Source organism: Cariama cristata, unplaced genomic scaffold, assembly GCF_000690535.1.
Source record: "Cariama cristata isolate BGI_N322 unplaced genomic scaffold, ASM69053v1 scaffold9859, whole genome shotgun sequence".
Taxonomy (NCBI): Eukaryota; Metazoa; Chordata; class Aves; order Cariamiformes; family Cariamidae; genus Cariama; species Cariama cristata.
The window spans coordinates 1-27706 of record NW_009637471.1 but is presented as its reverse complement, the minus strand read 5'-3'; the positions used below and the strand labels follow the sequence as shown (position 1 = coordinate 27706).

Below are 27706 nucleotides of genomic sequence, written 5' to 3'. Positions count from 1 at the left end.
AAGTTTGCAACTCTACATACGTTCTAAAACACATCTTACGTTAAGTACTCTTCTTTGAATTATTCTGAGTTCATTTTTCCAAAGCAGTAGAAAATATCTTTTATTTCCTGGATTACAAAAAATACCCAGTGCACATCTAAAGAAAAATACCAGTAGCTGGAGAAAATCAACACCACTCCTAGCGAATAGAAATCTATAAATCTAATGAGTAATAACTTAAAAATTAGGTCAACTGTGAAAATGATTATGATCACAGACAGAGGAGATTGTGTCTTTCCTGCAGCATAAGGGAAGGGATGCACTGATGTTCAGCAGAGCTGTGCTAATTTCTCTAGCCGTGATATCCTACCTTTGCAGTCAGTGACTATTTTGCTCTCAGTGTGCTCAGAACTCCAACTGATATTACTGGAATTTGCATACAAATCATGAGCAGTAGGAACTGTCTCTGGTTTTCTCTCTCTCAAGTAAAAATCATCAGACCCGCATTATTTTACCCGATATTTCAAAAAGTTTAGAAACTTAACCTCCCCATAAAATTGGCTTAAAATATTTATTAATTAAAAAAGTTAAATATTTATTTATACAAATATGATGAGAAAAATCTCATGCAGACTTTTCACATACAGTAACATAATTCAAATCATACTGTGATGGTTTTACAAAATATCTTCTTTTAGGAACTTTGACGGAGAAGTGTTGCTATCGCCTGTGTGCCTGAAAGCACCAGTCACGGTAAGTAGAAAGCTATTTCTGAAACGTAGAGTTTTCCTATGGAACATATGCCAAGATTTTCACACTCTTCACTAAGATTAACAATTAATATCTTATTACTACTACTCAGGAGAACTGGACAGAGACATATGAACACCGGGTAATGAAGTCCTGCATACCACCGTACCTCTAAACACTTGATGTCAATGCACGAAGTTTGCAAAAGGCTGCTTTAGAATTCCCCTAAATGACAAAAATATCTTGAGATTGTTATGGATGGCATCTGCTTCTGCTTAATTACAAATCTGCATTGGATTCATAATTTGTGTATATTACAAGTAATTTGCATAATTAAAACAATTAAGGGATTGACATATCATGGCAATCAGAAATGCATCAAACTCTGGATGTTGTACAAAAGAGAGCTTCAATATGAAACATTAATTCTTTGAGAACAAAATATCCTTCAGATTCCTGCAGAACAACCTTCACAAATTCAATAGATGTTCAAGAAACTCCGTTCAGAGAAAGTTTTTCTCTGGGATATCCGCTTCCCCGCCAAGCTGTTGCAAGGTTAACCCCCAACGCTTTTTAGCCTTCGCTTGAATTTCTGACTGCAGTCGCAGCACCGACTTGTGTCGTTATGGCCAGTTTCAGGAGTTTTTATCTCATTTTCCGTAGCCTTATCCTGTTTTCTTTGTCCCTCTTTTTAAGAATAAGTATGAACTGATTGAAAAAATGCTCTTGATCCTTCTTCTTCTGAACAAGGCGAAACCGCTGATCTCTTCCATATTTCTCTGCAAATTCTTTAAACGTCGTTCTGCAGAAAAGAGAGACATTTTAAAGCTGCGACTTTGTCAATCCCCTCTCAGACATTTTGACCTGGATCTCACTTCTGTTTTCACACAGACACTAAACCCAAGGGGTGTTCTGGGGAATATTTGACAGGAACGTGACCATAAACCCGGGACGAGGGAGGTGAGACCATGCCAGAACTGCCTGGGCTTTGGACTCACAGATCAGCCTGCAATAGCTGAATTCCATTTCTTGATTTAGAAAAATCTGGGTCACAGGTGACAGAACAATTTTGAATCATTAACACAATATTTGCTACAGCACAGGTTCCTGTGGCTTTAATCTATGCCTGCCAGTACTTATGGCCAGTATTTCAATAATGAGCCTATAACAGAGCAGAGAAACTCACCTGTGTCTAATTGCAGGCAATTACACTTTACCGGTCAGTAGTACACCATACCTGATGAAATACCATGCTAGGTTGATCTTTTCTAGAAACAGCAAAAAATTAATTGTAACTCTGAGTGATGGGCACAGCACAATTGAAATAATCCACAGGGAGCTTTGCCTGCGGATTTCATCATCAGGTCCAGCATTTTCCAGTGCAAACACGATATCTGAGAACAGAAACATTCGCTGGTATTTTTGCCTGGATGCCTTTGCATAGGTCCAGGTCTGAGAGCAGCACAGCGGGCACTATAAAGAATGGACACTGTAATTTGCAGACTAAGGGTTTTTCATTTAAACTTCTGGACTTGTTATATTTCCAAGGTGTGCATTCTTCTGGCAGCATTTTCTAGCGTAATTGCGTTTTAGGTTGCCTTCACAGCACCAGGAGAAATGACGGACAACTGGAGTTAATGAAGGAGAGGAGAAAAGCGATGAGGATAGGAAGGGCAGCAGCTCCCCATCAGCCAGGCCTGGCCGCGCAGCCAGAGCGGTGCGGGACCGGGCTCCCCGCGGGTCGGCAGTGATGGCAGGAGCAGTCGCTGACCCCGAGGAGAGGGGCAGGACAGCCTCATCCCAGCAACCTGGTCTGACCCTGTCTGTATTGCAAATATGAGAGAATTATCCCTGTCAATCCAGAGAAGCACACGGGGACACTGGAGATGCTACAGGTCCGTTGGTTTTCCTTGGGCAACACCGAGACCTGGCTGCTTTGCGCTCCAGCTGCTCCCAGAGCCGGTGCCGGGGATGACGAGCATCGCACGCCTCTGCCCGCCCTGCCCTCTGCACCGCGCCGCTGCCTCGCCCATCCTGGCCATCGCTTTGTTCAGTCACTGTGCTCCGCCACACGGATTCTGCAATACTTGTTGGCTAAATCAGGGCTCTAAGTAACGTGCAGCTCTGTAACAGTCGCTTGGGGAAAGGTCTGTTTTCTTTTTATTGGAAGTATTTTTGATTTATTTATCTCATTGCATCTCAAAATCAAGTCAGAGACTCTTGCAGGTAGATGAGTTTCTTTGATGCTGTGGTCTCGCAAGTCAGCTCAACAAAAACATTAATGGGTAAAATGTTCTCTGTCCTGTAGGCCAGCATGATTTTGCTCTTGCAGATCGAAAACATCATTGCTGGAACCAGCGTTTCACTGCTACAGAAGCCCAGAATATTCTCAGGTTTGTTCTAAAAACTTCTTATAATTACTACTTCTGTAGAGCCTGATGTGTCATTTGTATCTATGTGTCTAGGCAGGCAGTGCTGTACAATTACCTGCATATTTTAGTAGAGAAAACTGTAATTTCTTACTTCCAACAATTTAATCAGATTTTTAATACGTAAACCTTTATTTCCATAAAAGTTACAAATGAGAAAGCACTATCCTAAGCACTGCATTCGCTATTGCGGAGTTTTGGATCCATTACTTAAAAAGCAATGTAGAAAAATAAATTATTGCATTGCACGCTTTATTTTAATTTAGCCATGTGGCATTAATACTAACTTTGTTAAATTATATTTCTCTTCCATCAAAAACCAAACCTAAATATAATTTTTCACTAGCTACACCAGTATGCCTAATATAAATGAGACTGAACATTCAGGTACTGATTTAATGTAACTAATACATATGTGTGTGTGTGTGTGTGTGTGTTCTATAATTATAGCACACATATGCATATAAAATAAATGTGTTACTCAAAATATTACACATTCTGAATGAGAGAGAGTGAGAGGGGGAGAAAGAAACAGAGACAGAATGTTCCCTTTCCCAGTAGTCTAACAAAATACTGTAAAACATTAGGGAAGACATATCAACACAGCACGGTAACAATAGATGTACAATCTCGCTATAAAGAGTACGTTCAGCGTTAGGGCATTCTGGGGCTGATAAGCACAGGCTAAATGAGAAAGCTTATCTTAACAAATCTTCATAAGGCAATGCCATACCTTGGCGATAACTTGGATTCTTCCAGGAGCTTTTTAAATTCTTCTTTGGCTAACAACAATTTATTTTTCTTTTCTTTGTACTCTTCTCTGATCCTGGTCTTGACAAACTGTTCAAATATCTTTCCAAGAAAGGGAAACAAGACACAGTATTTATTAACAAAGCCTTTATGGTATTTATGCTTGATCAAAGGGCTGTCAGTCTCAAGCACTGCAGTTCTTATCTGCCCTCAGTATTGGCTGACTCGCATGCAGCTGAACCTGCTTCATGCGGCACCGATTGTGTGATCTCACAAAATAAGTAGCTGGAAAAAGGTATAATTTGGACAGATAACATCTTCATTCAAACATCAAGTGCAACATAAATCAGAATTTCCTGGCTTCAGTGTCTTGCTCGCATTTTCATGCCTACAGCATTGTTTTTGTGCATCTGTACAACTGACTGCAGTTATTTAGTCTGGATCTCGCATCGTTCCCAACATGCTGGAATTCCTGAAAATGTCTACAATGCTGAACATCAATATTCTCTAGGTTACCCCCAAGAAAGCCCTAAGACTTTTCAAATCAGTTGTCAAAAAACACAAGCTTACACGTGATCCTCTGTACACATACAGCCGAAAGCTTTAATGCGTTTGGAATGGTCAACAAGCTTCCTTTAACGGTATTTTGCAGTTAAATGTGCAGCAGGGAGCTCAGCATCAGGATTTCTGGTGTCTTGAGAAGGAGTTAAGTAGTTCACTATGTCACAAAATTCTGCCAACTGCTTTAATCGCAGTTTTAATACCAAAAAACTGACCCTGCTGGGTTCAAACTCTAAAAAGTGTGGCTCACACTAAGGTGTAGAATAAAAGGAGCTGCTCCTCAAAATGCTATTAGCTTTCCATATTCGCCATCCTTCCACCACCAAGTACATACATAGTGCTACCACAGTTGTTTTCTCATCAGCCATGAGGATGCACAGGTGCAAATCTACATTTCATGAAAGATAAAGTAACGAAATTACAATTGGTACTTAGTGGGTTAGGTGGAAAAGGGAAGAAACAGCACTGGAAAAGTAAACATTAAAAAATGGTCATGAAAGAAGTACAAAAATCCTAGGAAATCTAAATATATCATACCATACGCAATTTCATAGATTGCATAGATTGCAAAATAGAGTGTAAGAGGAGATGGAAAAAATGGAACAAATGAAGTAGGTGACACTGTTATTGCTTGCCTTTCTGGTATCAGTGAAGCTATTAAGAAGGTAATAAATCAAAATTAACAGATAGCTCATTATTTTAATACAGTTGCTCCTTTACCCTTCACTGTTCCTTGCTTAGTAGCATCTTTCAACTGTTAATAACTGCTTGGAAAATATTGGTAGGGAAGCGGAGTAAACGGCAGACGTTCAATAACAGATCGTTATGTTCCTCAGGCTGTGTAAGGACACGCACCAACAGCAGAGCTCGCACTCCTGGAAGTCAAACCCACCTCAACACAAGTTCAAGTCAAGAGGAAGGTCCCTCAGACGCTTGCAGATCACCGTCAAAGCACTTTCCCTGCCCTTTCCAGCCGATCTGCCTGACGGCGCAAAGAAGAAAACCGCAGTACAGCCAGCCATCTTCCAGCACTCACCCATTCCTTCCTTCCTTCCTCACTTTCACTGGGAGACACTTTTCATCTCTAACCCCCTCCAACATAAATTCATTTGCATAATTAAAAAAAGTACTCAGATGCTCGCTATTCAGGCCACACAGTCAGCATCCATGAAGGTAAATGTTTCCATAAATCTAAATAATGTCTTCTACTAATTTGAGTTGCACTTCAAGAAGTACTTTCATTAAATCAGGCATCTACTCTTGTCTAACTTTCTTCTTAAACTACTTCTTGGAGGAAAATGGGGTCTAATTAAATGGCACTACTCATAATTAACATCTAGAAATCTTAACTTCAGGCTTAGTGCCTAAAATACGTTACACACCTGGCATGTGCTCCCAAATTCCTGGTTTTTTAACCCTGTTTTGCAGAAGAAGAACCCTCACCCTCTTCCACCTTAGCTCTGAGCCTGAATTACTGTCACTCTCAGAGCCAACCTCTACCTGACCACAGGTTCCTTCCTACAAGGCCGCCAACTACTTGCTTCTCGTAACCCTCTCCTTGAGTATTAAATATACTCCACAAACGAGCTCCCCCTCGGCAGTGCTTCAAGCACATTATATTATGTGTATTCACAATGTATTTTTATTATATCATCTCCAAGGCTGATAAAATGAAAGAAGTAATATATCTTGATTGACTCATCAAGGTCTAGGTTTTGTCCTTGCTGATACTCTGAAATAAATACCAAACTCCCTGCTTAGTCTCTTGTCTAGCAGTATTTTCCATTCTAGCAATTTCTCTTACATTTTCATTCCCATATTTCCTTATTATTTTATTTCATTCTTTTTCTTAGGAAAGAAAATATTGGAAAGGGAGTAAATGAAGATGTATGTGCCTAGCCCCTCAGCAAATACCTACAGGAAGCTCTCTGGAGAATCACAAGACAATATGGGCCCCAGTGCAAGGGAGTAGGAATAAGTACATTTTTCATCGTGTTCATTTAAAAAATGGACAATTCTGTATTCAAAACTCTTCCTTCTCCAGGATGACAAAAGACTGGTAAGGAAGAGAAAGAACTAGAGAATAGAAGCATTCACGACCTCTGCAACATCCTTGCATCTCTTATAAATTTTTTATACTAATCTGCAGCCCTCAGGTCCTTTTAGATCCCTAGTGATAATTAATGCCCAAATAAACAAGGCAGCAAAAAGTCCACTCCCCTTTGCAGCTTGCCAGAAAAATGAAACCCTTTCAAACAGATACCAGCATAGCCACAGTGCTCTATCCATTTATGTCTAGCAAGTTCAGTTATTGCAAAATATAGCAGTAAATACTACCAAACTCCTAGAAAATATTCTAGGTAATAAAAATGAAGTAGTCTCTCTATATTTAAATAATTCAGAGCGGAAACATCACCTTATGGCCACTTCCCTTTCTACAGCCCAGTTTCCCAGACTCAACAGGGGTTGTTCCTACAACCCAAGAGATCGTAGCTCGTCTCTGTGCAAATTCACTTGTTACCACTTGCTCTTCAAGGAAGACAGCACTTTCTTATGAGCAGAGCCTAAATTATGAGTCGCACTGAAAAACTCAAAAAAGAAATTTTAATTTTATGCATTTTTTTTAATCCTACCAAGATGACTACTCTGTTATTACGGTTGATTTGGGAGAGGTTTGCTGCCAATCAGAAGCTATGCTGGAGGTAACGCTCACCTGTTTACGTTCCTCTGAATTTAGCAGAAGGTAGCGTGGATCAAATACTATTTTGTGTAGCTCTTTTTCCCATGTAGAAAACGCTGAAACCTGTGAAGTACACAAACACAGCTGCATTAAGGAATTTTAATAAGGATGTGAAAGAAGAAAATGTTCCAAGGTGAAGCAAAAGAGTAGTTCAGAAAGCTAATGAACCCTCTAAAGGATGCCTCAGAGCGGTTGGAAGTTGAATTTTAATCTGTTCCTGGCAACGCTCTGGTTGCCCCCACACCATTAGTATTGATTTGCTCTAGGACATCTCAGTGAGTATCTGGGAGACGCTCATTCCCCATTTTTGATGGAAAGAATCTGTAGTAGAAAGGAAAATGTCATTTTATTATCCCCTTTCTACAACAGAAGCATCGATTTTTATTTAAGCAATTATCTTAGCTTTAACTCCCCTCCTCTCCAAAACTTAAACTATAACCCAACGGAGGCTGTCAATGCATGCACGTGGTGAAGAACTAATAGTGAACATCTTCAAAGCACCATGTTTTTGTAGTAAATGTGTCGCTTCCCTCCAACAGCACCGCTGTCGCATCTCCATTTTGAGGCTTCTCCCCTTTTCCACTGAATCCAGCTCTCCAGAGCGGGACCCTGGGCATCCACCCAAGCCCCATGCATCACTTACATTCCTGCCGCCACATGAAAGGAGAATATCACGCTCCTACAGAGGTTCTTCCATCTACTCTGAAACCTCTTTATGGTGAGTGGGCCGTAAGGACCACCACGAATCTGACCAGGACCCTCACTTGCCCGGTCCCTTTTGCTCGGGAGTTTTACAAAATGACAGTCTGGGAGCGTAGGACTGAAATCCCCAGCCCGATTTCAGTACCTTGTACAACATCTCTGTTAATTAGTTTGTTACAGAAAAATCCAGAGTACCATAAAATATTCTAATCACTCCATCTAATTACAAAGAAGAGTAAATTCACTAAAAAAATTAAGTTTATGAAGTATAATTAAAATAATTAACACTCAAGCAGGAAAGGTCTGATGAAGCAATGTGGATTTAAATGGACTGTTTTTCCTCTTAGAGTGGTGAAAAATTGGAAAATTCCAAGTTCAGGCTAACTTTCCAGATGTGCAGAGATTCAAGGTTGCCTCCTCCAAACATCACCTTCTCGCAGCTTGCGGTTTGCCCTCCGTGCCCACGCAGCTGGTGAAGTCCTGAGGTTTGGGGTTCTTCCACCTTCGGAAGGATCAGCAACAGGAATCCCTTTTTTGCAGGGTGTCTTTTATACTCTCTGTGGGACATCAGCTTCGTTCCCAGTACAAAGGCCAGTTTGAACTCAAAGCTAGTTAAGCTCGGGCTAATTCATAGAATCATAGAATCATTATGGTTGGAAGAGACCTCAAAGATCATCAAGTCCAACCGTACACCTGATGCCACCATGCCCACTAAACCATGTCTCGAAGCGCCACATCTAAACGTTTTTTGAACACCTCCAGGGATGGTGACTCCACCACCTCCCTGGGGAGCCCGTTCCAATGCCTAATGACTCTAACAGTGAAGAAGTTCTTTCTAATGTACAGCTTTACATTTATTTAATCCTCCAGATTACATAAAATCATCATGTAATCATTCCTGTTTATGATATTTTGTTTAGTAATTACCGCATTTCACATACTGCAGACACACACCTAAAATAAATGTTGGCTACCAATATTTATAATTTAATGCTAGCTACATGTCATACGCTTTTCAGGATACTCATTTTGGAGTTCTGCAAACCCATATAAAATATTAATATTCTGACTAATCTCCTAACGTGTATCATATTGTGGTCTTCTTCCCTATTATGGGACATTCAACCGGGGAACACATGCACTGGGGACGGTGGGGGTGGCATCTTTTCCCCCAATAAATGAGGACTTCTGTGCCCTAGTATTATCACAGACAAAAAGAAGAGAGATCTGAGCTTGTCGTGGGTTTCCAGTTCTTGGCTCCTGCTCTTAACCAGAGTGCAAAGTACAGGGAAAAAAACTCACAACAATTCAATGTATTGAGTTTGAGCAGTATGTTTAGAAGCGAAAGGACACCTATCCAAACAGCTGGTTTTAATTTTAACTCACTCTGGAAGCCCAGCAATGATGGGAGGTTGAGACTTTGGCTTTGACAAAAAGATTTATAAGAACAGAAAGGTGAAGTGTCTGGTATTTTCAGCGGATGCATTTATCTTCCATCAGCAAAGGATTCGCAGCTTTCAGAAGATGATGTTCTGGCAGGGAATGATGTCCATCCCGGACACAAGCTACGCAAACACACAAAAACCAGTAAGAAGGATGGAGTGGCAATGGGCTGCAAGGAGGCACCCAGGTCGGCAGCAGCAAGGACCACCCTGCGCCCCAGCTGGGAGCTGACCAGCGACCCCCTTGAAAGATATTAAAAAGTGGGATTCAGTGGCTTGTCCTTCTAGGAAGGGGCTCTTTGGGTCTGTCTGAAAAAAAAGGCTGGGGAAAAAAAAACCAAAACCCAAAAAACCAAACCTATTTCTCATTTCTTTTTTTTTTTTTTTTTTTTATTTTATTCTTTAGGGTAACGCTGAGGCTGCAAGAACTGTTTTGAGATAGGAAGGAGGGGGTGAGGACAGCCCAAACCACCTTTTTCTCCCCAATATTAAGAAGGTAAAACTTTGAGGAAAAAGTACCATTTGGATTCCTTTTAAAAAAGTCTTGTTTCACTGACAGCATCCCAGCAAAGAGAAGACTTTCCTAGAAATGCAGACCGCAGAAGGTGGATATTTTGATGCTGTGGTTGTGAGGAAGCCAGGTAGAGGCTTGAATTTCCCCCTTTCCCTCAGGATTTTGTGGGAATTTTTAAAGTTCTAGGAGGATATCAGAGATTACATTTTTACATAGGAAAACTTGTCACAGATTTAAGAACAGTGCCATTGTCTTGGAGCTACACCAAAAATCACATATATTTTTTAAATGTTTCAATAAATATTCTTCTGTTGACATAATTTATGTAGGAAGATTCAGAACCACGCTGAAGAACTCCATCTCGTTCAAGCTCTTTGCAATGTCATCAAGTAACTTCTTGAGAAATAACAACATTATGAGAAAATGGCAGGAGACGTTCATTAAATAATCGGTTTAAAATAACACTAATGGCCTCACTGCATCTCAAACAATGCCAACCAGCTGGTGCTAACCTGCGGCTCACCTGGACATTTAAAAAATGCTCAGGATGAAAGCAAAGTAACCTATTCTCTATACATTTTTAAATAATAGCAAAACCAAACAGTAAATTTCCTGAATTTCTTATTTTTATGAGCACGTCTGACTCTTACGCTAGAAACACTTGAGGAATCCTATTACAGAACATCCCTAATACTTTCAAATTTTGACTTACTGCCCCCTGACTTAAAATATGCCACCAGAAGTCTTTAACCAATATTCATTTATGGCACTTCTGCATTTTTTAAGCATAAATAACAAAATGTATTAATAAAGCAGGTCTGGCATGGAGATAATTTACTGTTGAGCTTCTGAAGCTCTAATTATCTACCCTTAAAGTCTGCTGCTTACTAGTGATAGATTTTATAGGCTTTACTACCTAACAACAGACACCTTGGGTTTTTTTTTCTTTATGGAAATTATATGAACTTCTATAGAATACAAATCTGCAGAGTGTCGGAGGCAGGTATAAAAATCTGCATACGCTGCTCCATTATACACCCATTTACGTTTGCAGGATTAGGACTTAGACCCGGTATGCTTACTAATTCAATTCACACTCAAAATCATGAGTTTTCTGGAAGAAGGGACACTGTGAGATGAACTTTCGTGAAGGTGATTTTATGTTTATAAATCACAGTATCCAAAATTCCTCATATGGACAGTGATCTTTACACGGCCAGTTCAACACAGGTTTGTAAGTGCTACCACAGAAAACAAAAATCAGGCTGAAGCTCTTTACGAAATGAGCCACCGGATGCTATTACACGATCTGTAATCCATATTTCACCAGTGGTCACGAGGCTCACGGCGCTGATGGCTTCTATATGCAAATTGAATTTATGCTCCATCTATCGACTCATAATCTTGACTAAGTCATGGTAAAAATGGCTGTAACAACTCTGAGCCCTCCCGTAACCAGTACCAGCTCTGCAGCGGCCAGGACTGGATGGATGCAGAAGGGAATGATGCTCCAGGTGCTCTCGTCTGCCTGGCTGCCAAGGGGCCACCTCTTCTCGTCCCCATCCAGCCACAGTCCTGAGCCTCCCACACTCCCGCACCTCAGCCTCAGCCTCAGCCGGAACCACCAGCTCTTAACCACCAGGTCTTCCCAAGGAAGTCCAAGGCTGGTCAGGGAGGTCCAGGGAAGAGCAAAGGTTTTCTTAACACTCCTGAGACTCCAGAACTTCCTTTCCTAACAGACTGGGTGGATTCTGGATGGCCAGTCAGTAAATTTGGCTTCCCACTGCTGAGATCATTGGAGTTTGTGGTGATGAAATCTCTCCCATGCTAAAACAAAGCAAAGAGCTTGCCAGGACTATTTCTGAGCCCGGCGCTGTCTTTCAGGCGATGTACATGACACATCTTTTGCTCTTTGTTCATCATGCCTGGGGTCTGTGTGGGACCCCCGGGGACGGCATGTGGCTACGGTCCCCATGCCCCGCTGAGCCACAGGTCCGTGCGGGAAGAGCTACCACCCCCGGTTATCTTTGGGTCTGTCTATAGGAATTTCTTTGGAGCTGCACCTGCAAAGGGCTTTCAGTTCTGCAAGGCCACGTCTGACTGGATGGCAGCGGAAGAAAAGTCACAGCCTGGTACCACAAAACCAATATGCTTAACAGACAGAAAACCCCCTCTCAGTAATTCTTCATTTGACTGCTAATTCATAGTTACGAAATGATTTCTGTCATGTTTCTAGATGATGCTCTATTTTCATAAATGGGACATGTCAAAGAAAGCAAGTGTATTTCTTACCCCTCTCTCCAGAAGCATGTCTCGGAAATGAGTGATGCGCTCTTCTAGGGGAGGCGTGATCTGAGGTGCTGATGTTTCCTCACTTTTCTCCTCTGTTTCAGCCCTCCCCTGGTCAGCAGCTTGGGAATCTTCTGTTCTTTAACAAGGTAAGACAGAAAATAGTTCAGTAACTGTCAACTCGGGAGGGGATTCTCAGCCCTCTCTAGAAAATCCTCCTGGACGCAGGACTTCTTGGCGTGCACGGAGCAGCCGGGGAGCGGGTGCCGACAGCTGAGAAGTGACCCAAACCCGCGGTTCGTTATTAAACCGCGGGGCGTGCGGGCCCTGCCAAGGGACCGCCGACAGCTCGTTGTGTGGAAGGATGGTCTCTCGGTGTGATCAAAGAGGAACTCAGCAGTGAAACGGCACGCTATATTTCAAGCTACAGAAAAGTGACAGCTTTATATAAAATTTGTCAAGGAGTGGAGACTTTAAAGGAGTGACTGAAGAGACTCATCTTGTTTTATTTTTCTTTCCTCTGTTTTTGTGCCCCTAAACCTGAAAATCAACACTAATCTTTACTTTATGTTCCCATGCGCCCCACGAGCTCGCTCCTAAGGGAAGTAATCCGGCAATGCATCGCACGCACAAACCTGCAATAAAGCACCAGCGAAGAACCTGCCCTTTCTCAGCGCCAGAAGGTCTCTATTTATCCTGACAGCCTTTTTTCAAGATTGCATCTGATTAGAATAAATAGGTGTTTCCGAGACAACACTTACTACTTACTGCCTGAGCCCTTTTGGTTACCAGCCACCCAGGGTAAGGGCAGGTCCGTGGCACCGCTGTGCTCATTTCAGGCAAGGACAGGTCACGGCAAGCTGCGCCCATGAAGTGGCAGCAGCCAAGAGTGATGCTCTCCTCGGGTGCAATCCTACATAATTGGTGTCATCGCTGGAGCTGAACTGTTTCACACCAGGTAAGTATCTACATAATTTTATTGGAGTTAGAGGCCATTAACACCGCACTCTCTCAGCGCTGGAAGCAAACACCTATTTCCCCACTGTCGGGAGGGCTGAAGATTTGCCCCTGTGTGCTCTCAGCATCCGCAAGGAGAGGTTAATGAGATGGGAACCTCGAAGGTGGGAAGGGGTCTGCTTCAGGAGGTGATGGGATTTGAGGTGGGGATACAAAACCCCTGACTTCAGAGAAGGTGCCCAACTCAGACCTCAAAACCAGACTTCTGCTCTGGGTCCATCCTGCTGTTCCGCAAGGCTTTGAGCAATGGATGGGTTCAGGACAAGTTAAGGCTCTTTCTGGAAAGATCAGGAGACTTAACATGATCACAAGGTTCAAGTGAGGATAATGGAAGTCAGGCGATTTGATTTTTAGCCTCCTACTAGGCAAGACTACATTTTCTACTGATGTAATTTTCACCACTACAGAATAATACTTAGTTTGAAATTTCAACAGGAAAACACTTTTATTTCCAAGCAAATGAATTAGATCAGTATGTAACGTGAGCCCTAGCGCATTATCTTCCTTCTACAAATAATTACATTACACTTGCATTTATCCTAAAATGATGCTGTGCTACTAGTGGTTTGAGAGATATCAAATTGGTGTTCCTCACAAAACAAGTGACTTTTATATCGTAATAGCAAATTTTATTCTGTGACATGATCCATGAAAGGCCCAATCCAATTTCTAGTACACACAAAGAGCTTTTTCAAGCCGAAACTGAGAGAAATACAGTACACCACTCCATCAGCCAAGCACCAGAAGAGCCTCTCTTACCTTCAGTGCTCCTTATGCCATTGAAAATGATGCTGCAAATCGCACAGACTTTTTTCTCATGCCAAAAATGACAATAAATCATATAATTTTCTTCAGCAAATAAGACAATAATCTGCACGAGACACTACGTGACTTCCTATGCAGAAGGACACATATGGGCAGCCCACTACCACAATGCTGGAAGCCTGCAAGTCTCAAAATGCACAGGGCAGTGAGATGTTTTTGTATAACTCTGGTACCCACTGAAAGGAGAAGAAGTAATTGGCACAAACTGAAATACAGGGAAATCCATGTAAGTGTGAAAAATTTTTTTTTTTTACTATGAGGATGGTCGGATATGAGGGCAGGCTGCCCAGGGAGGCTGTGGGGTTCCATCCTTGGAGATGCTCAGCTCCCCCAGGCAAGTCCTTGAGCAACCTGTGGGGAACAGCAGGGAGGGGTGGGGGCAGAGACCCCCAGCCCTTCTGTCATTCTGTGAAGAAACCCCAGAAAACCTAAGTTTCTCTGAAGATTGTTTTTCTTTTGCATAGAGTACAAACAGAACATTGCCCGAGTAAGACTGACTGGAGTATTTTTAAGCAGTTTCATTATATGTCAAGGAAATGTAAATAAAAGTGCAACAGCAGCTTGTGAAGCCCAAAGCTCCTAAACCTGGGGGTGCAGACCGCGCTGGAAGCCCCGGCCAGAGGTTGTGCAAACGCCCAGGAGAGAGCGAAGGGAGTCCTGCGAGCTCCTGCAGCCAGTCTTGGGTCAGCACCTCCAAAGCAAACCGCAGGAGAAGGGAAACAGCAGCTCTGTTCTTACCAACGTGACCCGGTGATGCTGCCGGCACCGCTGCGTGCTGACCCTCTACCTGAATTATAAAGGATTGTGCTGGCACTTTAATGCAATTAGATCTTATCATTAGCACAGCGCTTTCTGTAGAGCAGATGATTTACCATACATCAAAGGAGCAGTATGATCTACTAAGTAACTTTACTTAAATTAAATAAAATAGAATAGGGAATAGAGCATATTTAAAAACAAACCCTGAAAGCCTGTAAAACCTCCTTTTTTAGTTATATTTAACCAAGAAAAAATGTCAATATTGCAAAAATAAGTGGATAATAGCTGGGGGAGGATAAAAATGGGGTTCAATTCCCTGTTCCGCCGCAGATGTCAGGTGCAGGGCTGTGAATGTTGGGCTGCAACCTGCCTTCTGCTTGCGGTCGATCTCTGTGCACACCGAGTCCTGCCCGGTGTGGGAAGACGGTGTGCTGAGCCTGGCTGGGCACCGCGGGGCTGGGCTCCATGCCACTGTGGCCCCACGCGACCACCCAGCCCAGGCACCTGCAGGGGACAGATGTTCTGAGCATCACAGTCCGGCGGGATGGTCCTGCTCCCTACCTCCCAACAGCACTCTGTCTTAAAGGGAGGAAAACAGTCGCTGTCTTCATATGCAATTACTACTGTGGGTATGACAGCAATATAAATAGTTTTTCTGTAAAGACAAATCTTTTTTTCACCTCTGAATTCAGTCCGGAGCGAGCAGCACTTTGCCCGTTCCCAAGTAAAACAAAGCAGAGGAAACAAAGTCAGGTCTGGACCTCATGCACGCAACTTGGAAGATGAAAAGCTGGCGATGCATATCCTCTTATCCAAAACTCGGAGCTTAACCAGCACTTTAGTAGACTCTGCATCTTTAGAATTCCCCTCGCATTGTTTATGGCATGGAATAACTTGGCTGCTTTTCTTACAAGGAATTACGGGCCACTTTTTTTAACTCAGCTCTGCTTTTGGCTGAGTAATTCAGACACACAGAGATGTAGGTAACTGAGACCCACGGCATTAAAGAAACAGCAATATCGGTTCCAAACGCTGACGACAGCAGCGATTTTAACTGCTGTGCAAGCCACCATTACCAGCTCTCAGCTGCGGGGAAGGGAGGCTGCCCGCTGCAGTGGATACCCCGCCGGGCGGTGGGACGACTCAATCACAGTAATGAAAATAATCTTAGTATAGGAAAAGAGTTTATACATGATTTTCTTTCTGAGAATAACTAAATTCTAGTTCAAAATTAAAATCCTACAATATTTTACTTTTTTATGTCATGAACTGTTAGCTATAGTCTTCTATCAATACAGTTAAGCAAGCATTTAGACTGCATTTCCTTAGTAAAAAGTCAGTATTTCAAAGGTCCATCCATGAACCTCTACGTTCTGCCATTGTTTCAGGGTACAAAGCAAAATGTCAGGAAATCTTCACATGTTATAAAAGAGAATTTAAAATTCAAAACAGCTGTAGAAATCATGTAGTCATTTGGGGATGTATGCTCTGCTGACAGAAAAATAAACACTTTACAGCTTTTTGGTGAGAGGTCTAACTTCTGGGGAATTGGGATCATCACAACAAAGTCTGAGAAAATGCTACGTTGTCAACCCAAATCTTACTTGTTTATTATACCAATGTCACCCTTGAGTTTCATAGGACTAATTGCCCAAATACAGCTAATAAGAATTGGTTCCTGCTAATGTGAAGATTTATTTTTAAAGATTGAACTTATGATACGGTTCTCGGAGCTTTAAACATCCTCTCAATGAGTATCTTGTCACAAATTTCAAGTATGATAAAAGCTGTATTATTTGTTATACCATACAGAAATATAGCATAATATAAAGACAAATGATGACATAAATAGCAGGTGATACACAATCATTACCACATGCTATTTAGCTTTTGTGGCATAAAGTCACAGCTGAGAGTAGTTTGTGTTGCCTATGACTCAAACAAGCTTTTCAAGACCCAAAGCATGACGTCCCATCCCACAAATGCTCTTTCCCACGCGAGACGCCTTTGCAGCACCGGCGGACACTGCAATGCTGTTTTGCCGCCCGTGCCGCAGCAGACATTGCTGGCAATTGGAGGTGCTTGCGACCGCGCTGCGGGATTTCTGACATGACTGCACGTCTAGCTGGACAGCTGCATGATTTATGCTTATACATGTATATATATGTATCTATGTATGTATAAATATATACCACAAGAAAGATGCTATAATGCCTTAAGGCAGGAGAGTCACTCAGCAACTCCGCAATGGGCTGAGATTGCCCAGCTTGAACGGCACTTACATATTTGCTTTGGGGAAAAATAAAATTGTTTCAAAATGTATTCCTGCAAGTAAATAAAAATAATAAAAGAGAAATTCTGCAAATATATAAAAAGATGGTCCATACTTGGCTCTTCACAATTTTGACAATGTCTTTTTGAATGTAATGAAAACAAGAGACTAAAAGACCCAAAGTTAGTCTTTCAAGAGTGAATAAATCGTGGAATTGCAATGAGGATGGGCCAATATTCCTTATTCTCAAGCAGACAGCAAAAGAGGCACTGCCCGACCTTCCGACACACAGCACGGTAAGCACAAGCCTACTTTGACACAGTAATCTTTGAGTAAGTGCGTTTTTCTAGAGTTTATGAACAACCTTCTGGAGTTTTAGAATTCCATGTATGTACATTAATGGAAAGACATTTTCACATTTTCTGAACCAGTCACTAAAGGGAATCACCTTAATTGCACATGGAAAATATCCCCAGGTCATAATACTGGCCCATTATTGTCAGACCCACCGACATCAATAAAAGTATTCTTAAATATTTTATATCAAATATAAACTTTTATACTGTTTATGAATACTAAATACTATGTAAATAGTATAAGTACATATTTAGAATATATAAAGTATAAATATACCGTCTTATACCAAGCATTAAATGCTTAAATAGTCTAAGTATTCAACTTGGGAGTATCCTATTCTTCCTTCATAATAATACAAATCCACAGCAAGTCTTAACGAGGTCAAAAGAGCCACCCAATGCAGTAGGATAAGCATGGCAATATAAGAGAGCACAGAATTATCTTCAACATATTCACTTGGAAAATACAGAAACTTGTTGTGCTTACTTGTCACAACGCCCTCAAAAACGCGACACGCTATCTACGCAGATTTATTTTACAGACTTATTTTTTCAATAGTCCAGATCAGTATCTTCATCATAGCCAGCCTGCACAAACAGCAAATGTCATATGCAGTTACTGGCCAAAGGTTCAATAGAATGAAATACCTCTAAAGTACTCCTTAAAACAGAATCGTTTACTTCATTTTCTTGCAAATTGTTTTGGCATTTTCTTGTTTTGGCAAAGGCTGAGGGAGTTGCTTATTTGCCACGTGTTTTTTTTCTGCCTGTTACTTCATGAGAATTTGAAACACACACGGTAAGAAAGGTCAAACAAAAGCACAATAACAGAAATACCTCTGGATGTTTCTGAGCAGGTAGCCTGGAAATCCTGACATCAGAGGAAAAAAAATCTATTTCAATGAAGACAAAGCTTTTATCCAATGTCTTTGAAATAAATACATATCCTTACAGTCTTTTTTTACCCATTTCAAAGTAAGCAAGAGTTACTCAGACAAAAATGGACGGTGTTCATGGGAAACAGAGATTGTAGAGAATCATGGAGTTTGATGAAGATTGGATACCTTAAGAATGACTCTCATAATTTATTGGTGTAGTTATCCACAGAGAAGAAAAGAACTGTATTTCTCTTTGCACTTATTTGCACCAGACGTTAGCTTCCCAACATTACATATAGATAAGTAAACTTTAGAACTTACTTATTTCTCTTAGTTTTGATGCTAAGATCATCATTTTCATCCCCTGGACAAGAACTAACACACTTGTCTGCTAAAAAGAAATAAATAGTTATTAGATTTGAACTAGATAAATGGGAATACAAATTCCTCAAATTAACCTTTCATTTCTTGTCTTTGGCTGCCGCTCAGGTATTTACTATTTTTCACTCTCCACAGAGTGTTTTAAAAATAACGCATATTTCATCAGATCTTCAGAACTGCTTTCATCCAAATGAAAGTGATAGCAATAAACCCGACCATTTTCATTCTGAAAAATTACTCATTGTTCAGTTGTGACATGATTGTTTTAAATCTTGTCATTGTTTCACCCGATACTCCCTCCTCCCTTCCCTTAACAAAGACATTTCTGCAAAATTGTTTCGGTCCTGGCAACCTGAAAGATTCAACAGTGCTAACTCACACCAGAACTTCCCTCCTTAGCCCATTTCTCTTTCTAAGCAAATAAAATGCTGATTTTCCAGAAATTCAACCACTAGTACAGCAAGGCTATGGAGGTACCAACAGCCTCCACGCTCCTGATGCTGCAGAATTACCCCAAGGCAACATTAATGCTCCTGGCTTGGCCTGGACACTCATCCTTGAAGGACTCTGAGGTTACACTGTCAGTCATAACGACTGTGAGGTACAGAGAACAAATATTCTGGAAATTATTTTTTTTTCCATGTATACAAATTGCAGTTTTCATCAAAACTCAAAATGGACAGACCACCAGAAGTCATGGCCATCCAGCGCTTGGTTTGTGCTGGGGACTCTTCAGTAGTTCACCACAAATTACTGGAGAAATATAAAAATCAAACTGTATGTGGTTAGCTTGGGAATATCAGAAACACCAAACCTCAGCCTTTTTGTATTAGACTGGTAATGAAGACATGTCTTGCTATTTAGGAAACTACAAAAAAATAGATTAAAACTAAATAGAAAATTGAACTTAAGTTATGGAGATAAAAAGTTTGAGTAACTTGATATGGTGAGATCTCATCTCACTGAAATCGGATGAAACTCCAAGACAACTGCTAGGACATGGGTCCAGTCTTTGTATCACTGAAGCTCACAGAAATTTGGCCATTTATTTCAAGTTTCAGTTTAAGAATCTTGATCTTAGCTCTTTTTGTTTCCCTATTTTAGGCAAATTGCATGTTTACTAGTGTGCTTTCAGCAAACGTTACCTTTTATTTATATTAAGTGCTCGAACAAAGCATACAGTAAATCACTGCAAAAGGAACGATAAAAAACAAACAGCGGCTGTAACATTGCGGTGTGGGAAGACCAGGAAAAGAGACCACATGAGGAGGAAGAACACAGCAGGTACACATGGATGCTTTACTGACTAGAACTTAAAACGATAGTAAGGAGAAATGAATGGCATTCCAAAATAAGAGAGTTTGATCTCAACATTCCTGGCAACATACGAGCATTATGAATACACAAAGGAATTTATTAATGTTTTAAATAAATTCACTAGAACTATTACCTCTTCTTGGTAAATTCTTCTTTGGGATACCCAATTTAAAATACAAAGAAATAGAAAAAAAAACAACCTGTAAACTCAGATGGCGGAATGTAATTCAACAGAGATAGCATAAAGCTATTGATCAGGAGTTGGAACAACCTGCAGAGGCAGCGGTGGGATGAACTTTAATGAATTCTGAAGATAACGGTGTGAAATGACAAAATACTTGGTGGTGTTTTCAGAGAGAGCTGAAGTTTAAGATGACTCTAGGTTCAGTCCTGACCAGGCAAGCACAACCCTCTTCCTACCAAATTTCACCACCATTAAAGAAAAGGAACAGCCATGCCCATGGGGCCCCTCTTGCATTTGTCACACGCCACAGCCAGCCTTTCCAGAGCCATACGTTGTGGACATACGCTGTGCTACGCTCAGACATCACGGATCCTGATGGGGTGTTCTTTTAGTGACGCCAGCAAGTGGTGAGAAGTCTGGCCAAGGCAGCGAGACTTTCCTGTTCCACATTTCCACAGGACAAGAGCAAACTCACTGGTGATGACAAACGATTATATGAAGTTCTCCAGCAATTGGAAGGTGAACTCAAATTTGAAGTCATCTTACAACAAGATCGTTCATAGATTTCTGAAAAGGATATATAGTTTTTAAATTTTGTAGTGAAAAATACGTGAACTGGGCATTCATAAAACCAAGTCTTTTGTTACCAGATAGCTTTCAGATAAAAGAACTCTGATACAAAACACCCTAATTTCAGAGTTTATTCCCATCTGTAGGTTCCTGACCGCTTCGGGTTCTCCCAGCGAGCCATGGCAACCTCCCTGAGAAGGGACACCCAATCCTTCCCGCTTTGCCTACAAGAGTGACTGCTATGGGTACGCTGTCTTGGATAAATGGGACAAGATCAGAGTCAGCATCATCCCTTAAAATTCCGGTGCAATGGAAAACCCAGCAAAACATGACAAATGGTATCTATACTCTTGTTCAGGAACCTACTGAATCACATCGCACTGCTGGACCTCTGGTAAGGTTATGGACTGACTTTGAAAGGGAAGAGAGGCAGCCAAGCACAAAGTCCAACAACTGATTTAAAGCTTTGAAGAAGAATATTACTTGACAGTAATCTTTCCATGAAATCGTGAAGTGGAGCATTACCCCAATCTGATGGTCTATCAAGCTTAGCGCTGATTAATTTTATCATTCAGCTAATCCCAGCCATGTCATGGATTCCAGTTCATTTTCCAGAACAAAGAGGAAACACCAGCATTGACCAGGTGAGTTAAAGCGTTGACAATCCATTGGCCACACACCAAAATCTGATTTGCAATTCTGTAAAGAGACCTGGCACCCACGCCTCGCACATAAGCCCAGGAGCTTACCTAGGCTGTTTCTAGGGACTGTGCTTCATATTTTTCGTCTGAATGCTAAAAGGTCCAAAATATTTGTGGGGACAGAGTAAACTAACTCATACCTGGTTTTGAATAGGGATCATACCAACTATGAATCAACATGCCATTTTCTGCAATCAGAATGTCAGTTTTCTTTTAATTAGCTGAAAAATAACTTCCTCAGCCTAAACATCCAGAAAAAACATTTGAGCAGATGGAGGAATAGGAATAGATAAAAGTGTTTTTCTCCACTGCAATAAGAGAAACACTTCAAGGAACCTTTGAGTGAAAATAAGGATATTATGGTCAGCCTGTGACCTTACTCAGAAAGAGGAGTAATGACAGAGAGGGACAAGAAGAGAGAGCGGTCACCAGAAGATGCTGCACTCTGCTGTCAGACAGCTCTGACTTGGGAACACGGAAGACCAAGGTATGAAAGTCCTGGAAACGCCATCTCTGTCTGGGCCCTGTGTCTGGTGGGCGGTGGGTCCCTCCAACCCACCCTGGTGACATCCCCGTTGGAGGGGCTGGGGGGTCCCAGCCCAGAGCTGCCCTGCCGCTGCGGCAGTCCCCGTGCAGCTGCTCTGGAGGCACAGGAAGAGCTCTACCTCCTCCCTGGCTCCATGGGACGGCCTGACGGGAACCCCTTAGTAACGAGCCACAACACCCTCATAAATCTCCCAAAGAACTAATACTTTGTGGAGGCGGAGTAATTGATAAATGAGTAATTTTTCATTTATGCCTAAATTAGAAATGCACTTGATCTTTCAGCGGGGCGATGCGCAGATAACCTATAGCACCCCATGAATAACTACGCTTGCCAACTTTTTTCATGCCTTTGATTTAAAAACTCTAATTAAAACTCAGCAGCAGCAACTAAGCTAAATAAATTTGGCAACCATTGTTGCAAACACACAGCTCATTTGTGTTATTTATTTACTCAAGATTACAAGCTAAGAGAAATGGTAACAAATAATTCCTTTCACCTCACCAGCTAATATATACTAATTATAACCTGACTGTCTCAAATACTGAGCAACTGCAAGTCCCAATTATATCAAGGAAGATTAAGACTATTAGCAACAATGAAAACCATGGTCATAAAGAAACCGGCGCAAGAATCAAATCTTGGTGGCACATATAGATAATAAATAAAAAGGATGGAACACACAGCAAAAAAAATAGGGTTTTGGAGTGCCACATATGAACGATGACTTTAGACTCTTCTCTTTAATTAACTATAGACCATTAAAAATGACCCTCAGTTTTGTCTTTGGCCATCATTCCCCCTTGTCAGGAATTAATTGATCTTTCAATATATCCTGTAATAAAAAAGGTATGCTATATTTTCCTCCTGAAGAATGAACTTCAGCAGATATGCTTTGGAATTATTAGATATACAGCTAAAGTTATTCAAGCCGTATACAAAAATGATACATATACAAGCATCTAAGGACTTAAATTTATATTGAAAAAAGTAATGACTTTATACGCTGATAAGGACTACACTGACAGAAAACCATTTTTTCTACCTTTTTTTTCCAGCAAGCTTCTGCTAATACTGATAACATGAATCCTGATTATCACTCATTTTTATCTACCTGCAGACATGGAGTTTCAAGTCCACGAAGGCACACTCACAGCCCCTGTTCTGCAGGAGTTAACTGGGAGCTGGGTCTGTGGACCAAAGCGTATGTGACAGCCCTCGATGGCCCGAGGGTAAAAGGCAGGGCACTCAGCACTGCTACCTTACTTTTAATTATAAAACACTACACTTTAAAAGAATGAAAAAGTCTCTCTTTTTTTCCCTTCTCCATTTTTCTAGACCTCACCACTAAAGAACAAGCATCAGCTGAAGGAGCCTCTCCACTGAAACTGCTGTAAAGCAGAATATTCAAGAATTTCAAGCGAAGTTCTTCAGATGACTGCCACGCATCTCCATGTCCGCCCGGTAACGGCAGGTCTTACTGACACCGCTCCCAGTGACAGCCAACGTAAAGTGTCAGGAAATAAAAGGAGCACTGACACAGCACAGAGCGGCTCCCAGTAACAGGGAGTCCACAAAAACTGGTGAAACAATCTTTGGAGAGGAATGTGGTGGAACAAACTATGGAGTCACCGCGGCACTGGCAAGCAGCAGCTGATGTGCTGGGCTGCTGCTGGACTGGTCACCAGCATGGACAAAATCAGGATGGAACAATCAAGGTACGGATAGCAGGAATAAAGATGGCATGGTGAGGAGCATGGGATGGGAAAGTCAGACTGGGAAAATTGCCTTCCTGAACCGGTTGTCTCAGGGAGGACCAGCAGCAAACACCTTGGGTCACTGAGAAGCCAAGGGGTGTCTTTTAAACTGCATTTTGAACCACCTAACCTGTCCTACTGCAGAGCAGCACGTTCTTCTTCAGCCACCACTCTCCCCTCCAGGAATCTACAGCGTTTAGCAGGTGACTGGCAGAGTTGCATTTAGATGGAAGCATCCATGTTTCCACCAAACCTTTTAGTGCTCACTAGAGATTTACTACCGGGATTTTCCCCCCTCTCTACAATTTGGTTGGATAATCATTAGCTATGCAGTATCTGCTTTTGTGTAGCAGCTGAATAATGCATTGGTAATGCATTCCTAATGTACATCTTGGAAATAAGTGCAATAAAACATAAAGACAGTGTCTTCCGAGATGTATTTTATACATCAAAGATTCATCCAGTCTAAGAAGACACCTGTTTCTTCATCGCCAATAATGCAAACGGTCTATCCCCCAGGTCAGCATTTCAGTGAAATTACGGATTTTGTAATAAACATCAATTTTAACACAATACTTTATATGAAATCTCAAAAGGAAAACCATTCTAATTACAGTTATCAAACTTTCACTGAACGTATTTAGCGACCAATTTTCATTCGATATTTGAGTTTAAATAGAGGCAAATAATCACAGGGCTTTAGTTACTTGCTGCAGCTTCCAGCTTGCGCTTGTGAGGAGGATCCTCGATGATCCGGTTTATGTCACCGCGGTGCTTCAGGTCCACCGGCTTCTCCCAGACTGACAGCTGCATTGTAGGGTTGAAGAAGAAGACCCGGTCATCTCCAGTCCAGACTACACACCTATTCCAAGTGATAAACTATGCTTAGATAACGTCAGATACACCCACGAACAAGAAATTAACCCACAGCCGGCTTATTGCTTCTCCGTTTGCAGTGCCTGGGTGAGACCCCTCTCTGACTGACAGCCGGCCCCAGGCCCTGCCAGCCCACCCCACTCACCTCGGGTAGACTAACACTCTCTCATCAGTAAAATGTCAAAGAAATGGTCTGAACACCCCCAAACAGCAGTAGGTGAAATATCCTACCACGGAAGGGAAAAAGAACCAGGCGAGGAGGAACGCCGTGGTGCTTGCAGCAAGAGAAGCCACAGGAAAATACATTTTGTGCTCTAAAGCGTGGCTGAGAGCAGCAACGGCAGAAGCCTCGGCAGCGGGGCTGGGCAGGTGGCCGTGGGAGGAGGTGGAACCACGGCATCCCCGTGGCATCCCCGTGGCATCCCCGTGGTGCTCTGCACAGGACAGGTACAACCAGCCACCGCAGAAGTCTCCCACAAAGGTTTAGGTTGATTTTTATGGGCTCTGTTTCAAATTTGAAAAACGCGACCATGCGCTGCTGTGCAAACTGCAGTTTCTTGACTCGGTCAGTAAAAATGTGCATGACAGCAGTTCAATTTTTTTTGTCCTGACATTCATTTTAAATCTGCTAAAATAACATGAAAAGTATCGCACCATCCTTAATAGACATTAAAAAAACTCAAGTTGTACTTCACTAAATCTGTATGTAAATAAACAAACAGAATACCAATCTCAAGCCCACACTTTCTGAATTGTAATGAACAGTAACAAACATCATACACACACTCCGACTTCCTCACACATACACTTAAAATAGGAAAATGTCGGTCTCTCTGAAGCATAAATACCCGGAAGGAAAAAGTCTTATCATTAGATGCTCTGATGCTTAATTGTTATTAAAAGTAGGGAACAAAACTGGTTAAAAAAAGTCTGGTCTTGGTAAAAGACTGCAAATAGGAAAAATGCTCCATCACTACCTTATTTCATAAGGTAGGCAAGGTTTGGTAACATTCCTGAAAATTTTTCTGCCATTAAAAATTATGGTCCAGCTACTTCTGACAGGTGCTTGCTGATGTCACATCAACTACGGGCCCCGCAGAAGCACGGAGCCAACATATAGGTGGAGAGTGGTTGAAGTGAATTCAAGATTTTTGGCATTTGTGTTGCATACATAGTTTCAACCTATCAGGAAAACTTGTAAATTATGATTGAAGCACCCTACAGGCATGCTCCATGTTCCATCACGAGCCATGGGGCAGGCGAGACATTGTCACCTCAGAACAGGGGACAACTGTCAGCGTGAGGACTACGTCTCCTCTCTCTGGTCCCAAGGACCAGGTTTGGATGCTTTGTCTCATACCCAGAGTACTCACTGGGTCACTGAACAGTCCTCTGGAAACCCAGAAATGTAAGGTTTCTCCTTAGAGATTAAAATACCCCAAGTTTGGGTCCGAGAGCGGTGCACTTCAGCGGAGGTACCGGATGCCCACTCACTGCTCAGCAGCCATGGGAGAAGAGGGGGTGCTGTGAGACTCCCCTGTGGGTACCACTGGCTCTTTTCTGTAAGAACGGATGAAACCATAACCTGCTGATGACACTGTCAGACTCAAACGGTTCCTCTGCACCACACCATAGAGTACCAACTGCCAGGAGGAGAAATGATTGATGTAAATCAGGTATTTACGACGTTGAGATGAAGTAGGACATTGGACTGTGCTTACAGCACCGATTTGCAAAATGGCTTAATATTGATAATAACAAATAATGGTTGATACCTAGGTGGAGTGCCTTAGCCAAAGATCGCACTGATGTCAGCAACTAAGTATAAACTAATGATTGTATGGGTAAAGGATGTAAAAAGTCCTTCTAGTCAACTGTTCAGGACAGAAAGTGAAAAAAGTTTTTATTTATTTAAAAATGACATGAGAGCTCTAGTTACCCAGCATGTAGTGACCGGAATGGGAACATGGTCAGGAAACTTGGATCACGAGACACAACCTATTTTCAGTGATACAACCTGAAATCAACACCATTCTGGCAAGACAGTAAGAGTCATCCACTGCCAATGAAATAACTAGGAGAGAAAGAGGATCTGGCCCTAAAGAGCAAGAACATTTCTTACAGATCTTGTATTTACTCTCTGATCCACCCAAGCAGCATCCAAACTGAGATGCGGTGAGGCAGAGCCCAAGGAGCACGGCCAAACGCAGCCCTGCTCGCAGCAGGCAAGCGGCCACGCACGCCCACAAAACCAGACAGAGAAACCATCGGTTGCCTCCTGCCAGCCCCGGTCCCTGGCCGAGCTGGAGCTCCACAGCACCCTGCCCTGCCCTCGCAGATCCCAAGGAGTCGGCTCACATCGCATCCATGGCTACCTCCCTGCATTTTCCTTAAGTACGTGATTGATGAGGAAAAGCTCCAGCAGAAGCTGGAAGAGGAAGCCAGCACGGCTGCTCAACACCCAGTATTTTCCCCACGGAGCAGACCACTAATGCATGTTGGGCAAGGGAAAGGGCACTGATGAATGGCTTCTAGCAGGTCTGATTGCATTTGCTTACCACGGTGATCCTGGCACTGGAGTGGATGCCACGGGCTTGTTGCCATTTGATGTGCTGTCATCTTCGTCTACTAGTTTAAAAGAATGATCCTTGAAAGACAGATAGAGATTAGTCAACAAATAAAGCCGATGCAGAAGACTGTTACACAAATCACTCCCTTTAACTTGAAGTGGATCACCCTTCCTGCCACTATTCCATGAGCAGCTTTATGGACAACCAGCTACCTTGAGAATAGTCCAGATAAACAGGAAATAATAAAAATGTCGACCCACTTACAGCAATACAAATGAAAAACCAGCAGACATGCTTTTGTCCATGCCAATAGCTCACTTGGGAGAGCAGGTATAACTCTCCACACTGCCTTAACGAGGAGAATTGCCTCGTCAGAAACGAAGTGTTCCCCAGGGGTCAGTTCTGGGTCCGGTCTTGTTCAACCCATTCATCAAGGCCCTGGATGACGGGACGGAGCGTACCTTCAGCAAGTTCGCTGATGATACGAAACCAGGAGGAATGACTGATCCACTGGACGGCTGCGCTGCCATTCAGTGAGACCTG

At 42.1% G+C, this 27706-nt stretch overlaps 1 protein-coding gene across 1 annotated transcript; it reads right to left on the bottom strand.

The window, feature by feature from the left end:
* Positions 1–1374: 1374 nt before the first annotated feature.
* TCERG1L (transcription elongation regulator 1-like) lies at positions 1375–27240 on the bottom strand (the record flags this gene model as incomplete). The annotated part of the gene is made up of 7 exons (XM_009708343.1): positions 1375–1531; positions 3892–4010; positions 7183–7272; positions 12160–12295; positions 18585–18654; positions 24425–24579; positions 27152–27240. Coding segments are annotated over 7 exons (816 nt in total), but the record flags the coding sequence as incomplete, so codon positions are not given.
* Between the last annotated feature and the right edge of the window lie 466 nt (positions 27241–27706).